At 35.9% G+C, this 14296-nt stretch overlaps 1 protein-coding gene across 1 annotated transcript in view; it reads right to left on the reverse strand.

Annotated features, from left to right (window-relative positions):
- Positions 1–397: 397 nt before the first annotated feature.
- TRPS1 (transcriptional repressor GATA binding 1) overlaps positions 398–14296 on the reverse strand; it is a 198157-nt gene continuing 184258 nt past the window's right edge. Inside the window, exons 4-5 of the mRNA XM_063079748.1 lie at positions 4980–5102; positions 398–1891 (exon numbers count right to left, since the gene is read on the reverse strand). Of these exons, the coding sequence (XP_062935818.1) occupies positions 830–1891; positions 4980–5102 (1185 nt within the window). The 3' untranslated portion in view covers positions 398–829. The remainder of the gene's footprint in view (positions 1892–4979; positions 5103–14296) is intronic.

A 14296-nucleotide genomic window follows, 5' to 3' on the forward strand; every position in this document is an offset into this window, starting at 1 on the left:
AATCCAAACTGGTTCATCGCATACAAGAAAGAAATAGCTGGCTACAATAAAATTACTACGAAAGCATCGAGGACATTGTTTTTTTAAAATGGATATTTATATTTGGGCAAAATGAACCTAAACTGCAAACAAAAGGACTATTGAGTATTTGAACATCTAAAGGACAAAAATATCAGAGAGGGTGTGCATGTGTATGTACAGGCAGGGCTGGCCAAAAACATTGTGCCACCATCTGTCATGTTTCTTGCTGCTCTCTCACCACAGCTCGCATTTCTAGGTTGAAATCTGAAACATGGTCAACAAGAGGAGACCGATTGGAGAGGGCACCATTTTCCTTCTATTGCCCTGGAGATTTCCTTTCTCCTCGTCTGCTTAGGATTTCGTGATACTGCAAAATTTAGGCAACAATTTATAGGTTTTTCAACAAATGGGCCAATGGCCAGCCCAATACTGTTAAGTATAATATGTAAACCCTTTCAAATTCTAGACAGTTTTTATCTCTTTCTTTACAAAGACAGTAATTATAGTCTGGTGGTATTTCTTATGGATCGTTTCCCCAGGACACATTAGCCAAGAAGGTTTTGACTTACTAGGTTTTAAAAAATGGTTGTTTACCATCTTCCATTCTTTCTCATTGACCATTTGTCTCACTTATTAATCTTGGTAACCTACTCATCAAAAGGAAGAATAATAAAAGAAGGGAATTTCATGTTGGATAAGGCAGGCTCTATGAAGTATTTTTTTTAATAGGTCTTCATAAGACATTACAAGCTATTGAATTCCCATCAAGAAAACCTATTTCTATTTAATTGTGCTAAGTGCTAAGGTTTTACTCTTTAGGTTTTCCATTTTTTTCCGCTTGTGCATTGTTCCTATGCAGGCCCCTCTGGATATGTGTTGTGAAGTCATATTTGTCCGTGCAAAGATGCTGGCATATGCTGCACTGGAAAGGTCCACTGTCACCGTGGCAACTCATATGCAAAGCATACATCACTTCATCCAGAAAGACAATGCCACAGTGCACACATTTTGTTGAAAGTTCATCTTGAGTACTTCTATCAACTTTCTCTGTTTTTACTACATTCAAGGGACCTTCATTTTTTACATTTGGTGGTGCCTTGGTTTTCTCCTTGGAGGCACCATTTGCAGTTGGCCCAGGTCTGGAATGCTTGATCGCCAAATCTAGAGGAATGTCATTGTCTGATCCAACAGCTGAAAAATGAGGAGGCAGATTGAAGGTGGGATAAGGCACATAGTTTTGGCAAGGATTTGGTAGGCCAGGCACATGACTCAAGTAGTGCGGATTCCCAGGAACAGAGAGCTTATATTTACTCCAGAACCGCAGCCAATCAGCTTCACTCTGGAAGTCATTATGTACAAAGGGAAGTCCAAAAAGTGGGTACTGGTACTTTTCAATGGGGCTGCCTGGGGGTGAATAATTTGGGTGTTTGGTGGGTCTCATGTACTTTTCTATGGGACTGCCTCTCTCAGAACTTCCTTTCCCTTCAGATACGGATGAACTATTTCCTGGATCTCCAGTACTTTCCTGAGGACTTTTTATCTGAATGTGCAAAGGTTGCATCCTTTTGTGAATATCCAGAGTTTGGCTGACCAGGACTGGCTGCTGAGCAGAATGGCTTTTAGTCAATGAACCCTGGGCTTCGTATTTACTTAGGCTCGGGAGTGGAATTTCTCTCTGGTGACTTTCAGTTAAATGATCTTCCGACCTCCTCTCTAATGGGCTTCCATTGACCTGCTCCTCACTGCTACCCCTCTGCTGTTTGTTGAGCTGCTCAGCCTGCAGTGCCTCTGGGTTAAGGCGCTTTCTTGTTCTTCTCCTAATAATCTGCTCACCGTTGTTTTGTTTAATGATGTTTAAAGGCCTGGGAGTCTGCAGAGAACACACATGATATATAAAAGGAAAAACATTAAAAAATACATTAAAATGCATTAAACATTCCTCACAAATATAAACCACGCTTAAGTTCAAAGCAAGGATAGGCTTTATGCTATAGATTTACTAAATCTTCTCCTCTTGCCCTAAGCAGGATCAGAGGAAGTAACCAAAGTGCATTGTATTTCAACCTAATGAAATCATGTCTATCTTTGCAGGGTGGACTGAAAACTTTAATCTACTTGAAAACAGCCTTTCAAAACTCAACCGATTTTGTGATCGCATCCCTTAGTGATAAAACTGTGTAGAAAGTGACTTGAAGAAATGTGATTTTTCTGAAATCTTTTCAATGTTTGAGTTGTGCACTAAAGTGTCAACATAGTAACATGCAAGGTATGAATTGATGACAACAGTGGAAAAATTATGCATTGCTATGGACTGAATGGTACTGCTTCCAAATTCATATGGTGAAGCTATAACCCCGGTGTAACTGAATCTGGAGATATGGTCTGTCTGTAGGAGGTAATTAAGGGTAAATGAGTTCATAAGTGTGGGGCCCTAGTCTAATAGGACTGTGGCCTTATAGGAAGAGGAAAAGAGAGAGATTTCTCCCTACCATGTGAGGACACAGTGAGAAGGCAGCTGTCTAAGAAAGAGAGCCCTCACCAGAACCCAACCATGCTGGCACCCTAATCTCGGACTTCCAGCCTCCAGAACTGTGAGAAAATAAATTTCTGTTGTGTTAAGTCACCCAGTCTATAGCGTTTTGTTACAGCAGCCTCAGCCAACGAATACATGTATCCTTCCAAATAACTGTACATATAAATACGAAATATTAATATCAGAGCATAAATAATCAAAGACAAACACAAGATTGTGAGGAAAGATATCAGGTAACCAAAGCCATATCAGAAGGATTTTTTCCTTTTCCTTTTATTTCTCTTCCTTTAGTAACATTTTATATTCACTACAGAAGATTTTACTTAATAGGGAAAGCATTAATTTTGTGTTGAAAAATCTAAACTCATTTGTAGCCTTGGTTCAAATATCCAATCTGTCACTCTACTCTCTTGAATGCTGACTTTCATTCAGCTTAAGTATTTTATTCAGCTTAAACATTACATGATTGATATTTATGCATATATTCAGCAGGTGTTTATGTCATATGAATAAAACACATAGATATGACTGTAATAAAAACTTTACTTGCAGTAAGAGCTCTAACTTTGATTTATAAAATCAAAAGAATAAGTTTAATAAATTAATGCATATTTACAGATTAAAAAATTAGAAGAATCTTTAAATGAGCTAAAGTCTGATTTTTCTAAGCGTATTAAAATCAGGAAATAATTTCTACATAAAAAAGGAATATAACAATACGTAATTTGTGAATTTCTAGAAAGGATGCACCTTAATGCACCTTCTATATATTAAACAAAATACAAATATAAATCCTGTTTGGAACATTTCTGTTGTCACAAAGGTATTTTGAAGGAAAGAAAAATAATACATTTGTTACTGACAATTCAAGTACTAGTTTTGGACTGAAAATACCACATAGCTTGGATAGGCCATGTGCATTTATTTTGTTTAGAATGTTCAGGTTTACAAAACGTTCCTATTAATATTGTAAAAATATTTAGTATTTAATCTGTATACTATAAAGAAACTTAAAATTTGCATTAATGACTGTCATAAAGTTTTTGGCAGTTTTTGAAATAAAATATGAGAACAACCTTTATGTATTCCAATTTATAGTTTTAAAAATCTCAAAACTGAAAACATCTTGCCTCCAGAGACATGAATACTAAAATAATTTTTAGAAAATAGTTTAGTTTATATCACAATGATTAAATTATCCTAACCTGGCAGAGCAGTAGTTTAATTAGTTCTTGGCCTATGATTGGCCAAAGTTCAACTAAAATCATTAATGTCAGTATTCATTAAATGGAAGCTTATTGCTGTGCTTAAGTAGTGAAAGTTAAAAAAAAAAAAGTACGGTGGTATGTGGTAGTGGTGGGGGATCTTTCTACTAGCTACATGCTAATAACTAGGGTTTTTATAGTTTACTACCAATTAGTATTGTTGGCAGCATGCATTGTTTTTTAAAAGAGTACTTCTAATGGTCCATTTATGAGGATGTTTTGTCTAAAATTGTACTCCCTGTAGCTGTAATCTATTCACTGGCTTGTGCTAAGAGCTATGGTAAAATGCCAAACAAAATGAAAAAGGCACCGGGAAATTTTAGATTTCTGTTTACTAAATGGAGTATTCCTATTTTAAAGTCAGTTCTTGTCAGCACATAAACTTTCTAATCTTAAAAAAAAAAAAAAAAAAAAAAGTCCTCAGGAAGTCAAATGCATATTCAGATAGAGGATTTGTGAGTTTAAATTTTATTACAGAATTTTATCTAAAATCTGGGGAAAAGTAATTCAAAGGACCTGAGTGAGTCAGAGCCAGCTGGAGATTTTAAAACACAAAGCACCTTTGCACTTTACCCTGATGTGTGTGCAATTCAGGACCTCAAATGTCTCGCCCAGATAGTTATTGGAAACACCCCAGAAATTCACGTGACGTTCTTGGTCTAGTTCAGAACTGTGCTTCTGAATGCCCGGGCTCCTCCAGCCCCCAAAGCAGCCAAGATGATAGTACTTGCAAATTCCAAAGGTAAACTGGAAAATAAGCATTCTTTCCTTGCCCTCTATTTTATACTGCATGTAAGTGCATCCCCCCCCCCCGCCTTTTTTTTTTTTTAACTTTTTGTGTATGTTTAAAACTTTTTGGAAGGTTTCTCCCTTCTACCTAAATAAATTCCATCAAATTCTGATAATCATTAGTTCGACTATCTGTTAAGTGAAGTTCCCAGAGATCAATCATTTTCCTCTTTTACATCAAAAGAAGCATAATGCATTACTAATGATCTCAAACGTATCTCCCCATAACATCTAAGCCTGTTTCACCATAAATCACATGTGCACGCAAAGTGACTGTATTCACCAACCCTGCGGGGGCAGGCACTGCAAGCCAGGGAGGAGGCAGCGCTGCTCTATAAAGATTTTCCTGAAACGGTGGAATGAGTTCTTACCGAGTGAAGCTTCTGGTAGAGGCCACACGCGTTGCATACATATCCGCCATTTGCATTCTTTCGCCAGAGAGAGGTCTTTGTGGTCAGGCAATTGGCACAAAAAACACCCGAGCCTCTGCGCCTCTGAAACCGAAAAAAAAACCAAGGTCAGAGGTGAGTCACATGATCAGTGGAGTTAGACCAAATCAACCCAGGAGTTTTGTCTTTAGACTTGCAACAATGACAGTATAAAACCACACTGCTCATAATGAGGTCAGGTTCAATTGTGTTTAATAGGCACCACTGATTTTCATTATAATTAACCCTACAGTGATGGATGAGGTGTGTGGAACACCAAAGGCTTTTCACAGAAACAGCTTTAACTTTTTGAACTTTGCATTTTGTGCCTTTAATGATGGCTCCTAAATGCTGAACCCTAAAATATACCTTTTAAAAGTGTCAAAACAAAAGTCAAAAAGACAGAACACAGCAATATGTTTAATATACTTTGGAAAAGGAGGACATGCTACCTGAGCTTTAATATATAATCAAGCTTGAAATAAATGCAGCATGTAAACCATTCAACATTAAACCTGATTTGTGTCTTTTTGTACGTTATTCATGTAAGTATTAAGAGAACATACGACACTCAATTCTGGTCTTTCGTTTGCAATTGTAAAATATGAAAGAGTAACTTCGATTTCCCAATCTTCACTCCCTAAGGCTGAGACAATCAATAGAAACTTCTGCCAATGAGAAGTACAGTCTAATGAGAACCCTTATGAGTTGCCTGCTTAAGCCAGACACCGTAGTCCCATCAATGGCTATTTATTTATTTTATTTGACTCAGACTTGGAAATCACAATCGTTTCCGAATACAAATTGATTTTAGTGGCCTGAATTCTGTAATCACCAGATTCGAAAATAATCTAAGAATATTTAAAAGTAGATAATTGGTATTGCTTGTGTTCCATTCTTGCTATCAAGTAATGATTCCATTAAACTTCTCATTTAAACAAAAGTCAGGCTGTGTTTGCAGGCACAAATACTAACAGGCAGGAAATGGAACTCTCTTGCTGCATAAAAAGACAGCCTGAATTGCAGCTCAGCTCTCCATTCTCTAGGAAGCAAAGCTTTTAATGATAAAATATGCATGGTAGATAAGGAGTGGAAAAAGTCTTGCTGGAACCCAATTTTATTATAAATTAAATATTACAAATGCTATAAGTCAAAATTTCAGGGATTCATAAAATTTAGGCAATTTATTTAACTCGAGTCCATACTGTAGAAGAGTGGTATCCTTGCCAAGAAAATACAATGGTTATAATTGTACTCTGATACATTTCAAATGGAAAGCTTTCTGCAGACATAATTTTGGCTTCAAGACTGGAACACTTTCTTGGCATTGAAAGGGCATTTGATTCATCGGGTGTTTCACAATGTATCACTAAAAAGACCTGGTGAGCAGCCAGTTCCCTATAGGGTAATTTTTCCATCCAGATGCAAGTGCTATCAGAGGCCCTCGTCAGCTAAACTAATTATGATCTTGCAATTGCTGATGCCTGCTCACTCTAACATTCGACATCCTCCATTAATCATCAATACAAGGAAAATGAATGAAACGTAAAGAAATGAGGGCTGGTAAGCTGCACAGCCATAAAAATCTGAAATGAGAGCAATAACTTAACAAGATTGAGGGAATGTTTTTAGTGAGCACAAAGTCAGTCTGACAATTGCCCTTTTAAACCAAGAACACGATTTCATTAGTGTAGCAGGTTGTGCTACTTTAGGTGATGTAATAAAAAGCTAGTTTTTCACAAAGATAATCTCTGGCTCCCCTTTTTCTCCCCCACCCCCCAAGTCAGAACCAGGAATGCATCTCAAGTTTCTAAATCTCAATAACAGCAATGTCAAATGTTGGGGGTCAGTCCACAAGTCCCAGCTGGGACCTACTGCAAAAGTAGACTGCTTCCTTCTGAAAATCAATAAACCATTAGAGGTTGTGTTTACCAAACATTCTAGGGCCTCATTTGTCCAAAGTATGCTGGAGAGCACAGGTAAGTTATAATTGTGAAACTTTCCTGGGGCCATCCTGTCATTCTCCTAGATCTAAATAACAAGTTTGGCAAATAAACACCAACTTGGTCCACGTAAAGGCAATGTAAATGTCCATTTGTAATCTAACCCACATATATGGCTGAGACTCAAATTTGAATGTGCAACCATTCACTCCAGCCTGCTTTTCTTTCCTTATGCCCTGGGTGCTTGACACAACATGCTAAAGTGGGTGTCATGCTGATTTCAGTGAGCTTTTCAACCCTTGCACAACTTGGTGCTTAATTCTTTTGCAGAGAAAATGCCCTTCATTAGTTAGAGGGAAAATCCTGAAATTACAGCACTGGTTCCCACAGGTGTATCTTGCTTAAGTAGCGCTTACACTCCCATACAGGTTGCTGTATTTTAGGAAAACCATACCTTATCTTAAATACATCAGGAGTACTTTGAATTCACTTACCTAGAATCAATATAGTGTGGAGGTTAGTAATTGGATTGAGGATTCAGACTACTTGTGTTTAAAACCTGTCTCTGCCATTTGCTAGGTGCAACTTTGGGCAAGTTATCTAACCTCTCAATGCTTAAATTACCCCCATCTTTACAGTGTGTGCTACTGTGAATATTATGTAAATTAACAGATGCAATTTAAACAGTGCCAGGGATGTAGTAAATGCTCAGTAAGTTAGCTATTTGTCAAGGGGATTCAGTAATGATCTCTTTTGTATGAGAAAAACTTTTCTTTAGTTTTGTTTTCATCCACTTAATCTCATTATTGAACATTTGAGATGTGCTTAAACATATAGTTGGATATTCTCAAATGTATTTCACTTGTACCAATCTTATCAAATATGAGAATGGAAAGTTGAGTCAGAGTGAAATATCTAGGTGTTCACACCTAGAATTTAATAGGCGAATGCTTGCTTGGGGGTGGAGAGTGGGAGGTAAGTGAGAAATATTTCACACATGAAGTTACCTCCCATCTAAACAAATTTAGCACTTTGGTCAGCCTTGTAGAAGCTTATACTTGACACACTTGAAATTCTGGAAGCAGCAGAGAATGTGGGAGAAGTGGACAGTGTCCCTAGCTGTGTGATCACAGAACCACATCTCTCTAACTACAGCACAGATGAGCGCTCTGGCCTGGTCACACTGTGTAGTACAATGTAAATTGGCTAGCCACGCTAACACATTTCCTTTGAAGTTTTCAACATCCTCAGACCAATCAAGTGCAGAGAAGCAATCTGTTACCAAAGGAAGACAGAGTAGAAGCCTCCCCTGCCACATTTTTAAAAAACAAGCTTGGCTTTAACTTAAAGAAAAGCATTAAAAGCCTTATTTCATTGACAGTTTATCATGCATGATGGAGTTTTAAAATATTTTGTCATTCGCCTTTATGCTATGCTTGTTAAAGACAGAAATCATGTCTCCTAACGGTCTTAGAATATTTTAATAAGCACCTAGTGCTCTGTCTTAAGAGGCTAAACATTAAGTTAAAAATAATCTTGCCCACTATTATGATTTTTACCACTAGTATTCACTCCTATTTTTGAAAAAAAAGTGTTTTTTTTAATTTTTTTATTTTTTAAAATCCCTTCTAAATGTCTTCCATTCAGGTTGACAAATTTATCTGGAGTTAGGCAGAGATTGCTGATGATGTCATAGAACATAAAATCAAGAAAATTGTCCAATCCTATATTCCACACTTATTTTTGAGAAACAGCTGATGCCAGGTATTTGCTAGGTGCTGGGGTTACTAGGTCAGATAGAACTCCAGTTCCCCTTGTCTATATCATTGTACTCAAACATTGCTGATGGTTCTTTATGTGTATATGTATGTTTAAATAATAAGGTTCTACTTTACCTACAAGCTGTTTTTAAGAGATTTGTACCTCTGTGACCTTGTGAAGAAAAGGGAGTCTACATAAAAGTCAGCTCAACTGAAATTTCTACAGAAAAAAAAAAATTCTGAAAGTGACAATTCAATGAAATGTCTTTTTTCAAAAAAATTTCACGTTTTAATAGTTGGACTACCAAGTTTAAGTTGTATTTGTGTAGCTGGCATACTATTTCTGTTGGCTGGTAATTTCCTATGTGAAAAAGGAAGGATGATGGTAGGAACAGTTAACTGCAAGGAATTTTGACGCCAGTGATTGGGCCCATTAAGAGCTTTTCAATGATAATGACTGAGACAGGTTCAGATCACCTGTTTCCTTTCCATATTTCAGAAGTATTATTTGTATAACCACAATACTGATTTTTACAACAGTAATGTAGGTGAAGAATCTGGACAATCATCCATGCCAGGATTTGAAATAGAAAATGATGCACCTATCTTTTAATAAAAGAATGAATACCCTTTAAATTCAACATTTTTTTTTTCTGCTTTGGAGTTTACTAAGAAGTATAGTGACAAAATAACTATTTAAAATAAAAGAAAACAAAATATCTTTAGTCTTTAGGTTCATAGCTAATCACTGCATGAGTGTCACCATAGTTAAATTTTTCCTCAAAGGTTCTGATCCAAGTTTTGCTTTAAAGGGCTAAATTCTTAGTTATGCATCACTCTGGGCTGAATCTTGACACAGATGTAACTTAAGAAAAAAATGAAAAGAAATGTCTAACTCAACTGTCTTTATTGCTTATTTTATTTTTTTTATTTGAAGATCAGCCAAAAACAAAAATTTTAAGGTTTTCAAATTTCATTATTAACAAAGAACTGATTTCATCTGATTAAAAGAAGGTAAATTTGATTGAATTATTTATTCAAGTGGCTTAACATTTAGAGACATAGATATTCATCTCTAAGATATTAAAACTCTCCATTGTTGAAGGATTTTGTGCAGCAATGATCATTTATAATAGTTTTCGATGAATAAGAACCATACTGAAACCATGTAATTATATAACAAGCCTTGATAGGCACAGTATTTACTCACATTTTTTATGGTTTTGTATCTTAGCCACTTTAAATCGAATCAATCTGAAATTTGATATATGTGCTATTAGTCTGATGTACCTCAAACATTTTTAACTCTTTCAATATTTTGTGTGTTTATTTGATTATATTAAGAATCGTTTGCAAACTTCATTTCAGAGAAATGCGCAGATGGCTATATTAGAACCTTCTGGTACAATTTTGCAGTAACAAGATCTCAGTGATAAATTTAATACAATTCAGTTCTGGGAATAACTATTGAGTGTCTACCATGTATGTGCCTGGCACTGTGCTAGAAGCCGGGGGTTACACTAATGCATAAGACAAACATGGTCTATAATCCTGCCGAGCTTCCAGTAGAATCTGCTAAGAACATACTAAGTGTGAATTAAGGTGACATAAATGGAGATTGTTCATGAACATTGACAGTTTAAGAAATGTAAATTATATGGAAACTTTTCTGAAGAAAGCAAAGCATTTCCCATAAATACATCTCATTTAAAGGCTGAAAGTTACCTAATCAGAGGGCTTACCCTCTGCACTTCTTTATAAAAATGCGTACAGTCCATTCATTTCAGAAACAGGTTAACACTTGTTTATTATCCCATTAGTAATAACGTCCTGTCAATAACATTGCTTTATTAACCACCAAAAGAGTTAAATAACGTGTTTGACTGTCAGACATATAGTAGACATTCCATCATTGTTGAATAAATGATGAATATTATTTTAGTCTCATCAATACTATTCATCACTAAGAGACACAGAAGCCACATCGTTCTACACTTTCCCCCAAAACAGAATTAACCGGCTATTGATTACACATCAGTAGACCCCACAGAATACGAGGATGCAGCAGCTAAAAGAACTGAAAAATAGACAGTGGCTTGCAATGAACACCTTTAGATAAATAGCCAGAATTTCACCAGAAGCACAGGCTGGCCAATAGTTTAGCAAGAGCAAGGGGAAGAACTCTGCCAACAGAATGCAACAGTTACCAATATCCTGGCTGACTTTGGTTCCAAATACAATTGCGAAGAATCAGTTGAAATGTGCTGTAAGGCAAGTCTATGCCTGCTTTAAATCAGCCCTCTTTGCCCTCAGATTTCTTGCCAGAAAACTGAAGAGACTCTACAAGGTTCAGCCAAGCACCCATCTTATAATCACCTATCTCAGAGCTTGGAAACAAAACCTGTTTACCCTGCTTATTAAATTCACTTCCTCAACGCATCAGCAATGATAATGGAGACCAGTGTAAACTAAATTGACATCCCTGGCTAGGAGCAATGGAACAACTTCTATTCCAGGACATGAGGCAACACATACTCTAGTAATCATACATTGTACCTGGGTACTAATGCACCTACGACTTATCCCACTGGCAAGTCACCGCACAGGGAATTTCCCAATATATCAGGTAATGCTAGTGTGCTAAACACATTAGCTCCATCTCTTCTGAGATGGAGCTCGGGATTCTTGGAGTGGGATAGCCGAAAATCAAGATTTCCCAGTGTACATCCCTCACTTTAATTTATTCATACAGATTCTTCAAAACTTTAGATTTTAGAAATTTATTACACAGGTATAAAACCCATTACACCGGTCTGAAGACTGATCTCTCTTCTTTGACTTACGCCATGCTTGGTAAATGGACAAAACACCCAATGTCATACACAAATTACCTAACAGAATCAGGACTGGAAAAATCCAGATCTTTGGAGTTCTAACCCACGCTGTTTCTGTAATAACTTTCTGCCTTTACAGCAAGTATGCATTTGGACAGCTAAAAATATGGTTGAAAATTTATGTCCGCACTGTCTTTTTCATTCCACATGAAAGTCATTATTGTCAAAAGAACTCCTCAATGCTCACTGTTTCTATTTCTGCCACCATGTATCTGTTTTCACCTTTCCTTCAAGTACACCAATGATTGGAAACATGCTCTACATACAGGGTGCTTTCTTCTAGGTCAGGGCCAAAATCTGACACGAAAAGGAAAAAAAAAAAAAAGGCTTTTTGGAGGTTCTGATAAACAATTCTAGCACCTCCTAAGCAAACTTCAGCTTGAGAATTCAATAATTGATTCTTTCAATAAATCCATTGCATATTTTATTTACACAATATAGTTAGTAAACACATTTATTATGGGAATAACTCACATTATAAAAAATAAAAAATTCAGTGATGTAGACTTATTCCAGAAAAAGCATAAAGTCCAAAGTTCTCAGCCTTTGAACATTTAAATAGAAAGGCAAATGTGGCTATTTTATGTATTATCCATGTAGGGCTGCTTTATAATATATAATGATGATGATGGTTATTTTGGGAAAACCCTCCCAGAAAATAAACAATAATAGTCAATAATTCTTTATATATCAGCTAATAGGTAATATTTAGTCTATGAAGTGAAACCACTATCTTCAAGGCAGTTATATTCCTCGATGGTTCCTAACATTCTTGGGAGTTGTGAACTTTTTTGATAAAATTTGTCACTCTCCCCAGAAAAAATAAATGTGTAAAATATTTTACAGTAACATCAGGATCACAAATGTATCCAAAGATTTAGTATGAATCTGAGTGCCCATGGATCCCAAGGTTGAGAACTCCTGACATATTATTTCAGTTTAGATTTAAAGTGAATCATTAGGTATTATTATTCTCCTTTTACTGATAAGGTAAAAAACTGAGAATCATTCTTTGACTTATCTAGCATTAAAAAATACATCTTGGTCTCAAGTACTGGCAAAGTCAGGATCATATCCTAAAATGCATTTTTTGAATCAATTATCTAGCATAATCCTCTTGTTTGACCATTTTTTTTGTCCCCCCTTCTTTAATAATCACCATTGTACATCTAATATGTGCAAGATAATTTATTATCGGCTTAATCTTATCATCTGGCATCTTCAAAATGATCCTAAGAGGCAAGTATTATATTTACTATTCCCTCCACTTTACAGATGAGAAAACTGAGGTTTAGAAATATTTTCCAATTGCTAAATAGTAAGCTAAGAAACAAACCCTAAGATAGGTCTCCCTCAATTCAGAACCATAGTCCTTAACCATGCTTCAGGACTTATTACTAAAGAGACGATTGGGGAATTTTTACCAAAAATATTTCATCACAGTCTGGCTTTGAAGAACCCTTATCTCTTCAAACCACCCTATAACAGCTGACTGAAATTATGCAAGTTTTTAGGTACCAGAAAGAAATGACTCATCTTTGATCAGATATGGCAATGAGCTGTTTTGAGGTTGACAGATAACAGTCACAGCCAGAGGAACAGAGCATTTGGCTGATGGAGTCAGTGGTGGGGAGTGAAATCAGCCTCTGCTTAAAAGCGGAAGTTGGTGACACCATTGACAGAGTTCTTCATAATACCTGAGAGTCAGAGGGGAAGTAGGATCTCAGTTTGTTCTTGCTAGAAATGTAGCAGGAAAGATGGTGCTGGGGTTTTGAAATGTTCTGTAAACACACAAGTTCAGGTAACAATTTACTAGATTTACTTTACAGATTTGTATATTCACAGGCAAATGCCTTTTTCAATGTTTGGTATCACTGTTATTCGAGATAAAATACTGCTAATTCTGAAAGATGAAGTTAGTTTACCAAATTCCTTAAGATTCAGATAATATGAAAATATTTATAATTATTTCTCCTTAAACATTCTCCCATTATTATATATAAAAGAATATGCTCTTCATCTACCTGTGGAGGGTACTTCAAAAGGTTTGTGGAAAAACAGAATTGAAAGATAATACAAATCTTTCCATGAACTTTTTGAAGTATGCTCAAACTTTTCATGTGTGATACTGTTTCCATTTCATCACAGAACAGCGAAGACAAAAATATTCTGAACTCTAAACACTTTTTACAAGCTATCAAGTCGAGAGGACAGGGTACAAATGAGATGTTAACTACTGCTTATTTCCACCTAAACAACAACAAAAACTTACAGAAATACAAGAGTTATATAGGCAGAGGTTCAAAACAATTAAAAACTATATTTATAAATGCAAATGTGTCAACAACAAAGAAACCCTGATACCAAGTAGGCAATTTGGACTAGATACATGACACACTACACTGAGAGTACTTCTGGTACCAGTTCATTATCTATGACTTTTAAATACACATGGAGAAAGAAAAAACAACAAGTAAGGAATATAAACAGGGATTTCATTTAACTTTTGGATCTATAAATTATTTTTCAATATTATCTCATCTTTATTCAATTTTGTATTTTCTTGGTACACATACGATGGTAGGTTATTTAAAGACACCTTTCTAATGGCTAAAATAAACACCTAAAACACCTAGTCTGTTATGTCGTTCAAATGGAAGATG

This window comes from Cynocephalus volans, chromosome 15 (assembly GCF_027409185.1).
Source record: "Cynocephalus volans isolate mCynVol1 chromosome 15, mCynVol1.pri, whole genome shotgun sequence".
Classification (NCBI taxonomy): domain Eukaryota; kingdom Metazoa; phylum Chordata; class Mammalia; order Dermoptera; family Cynocephalidae; genus Cynocephalus; species Cynocephalus volans.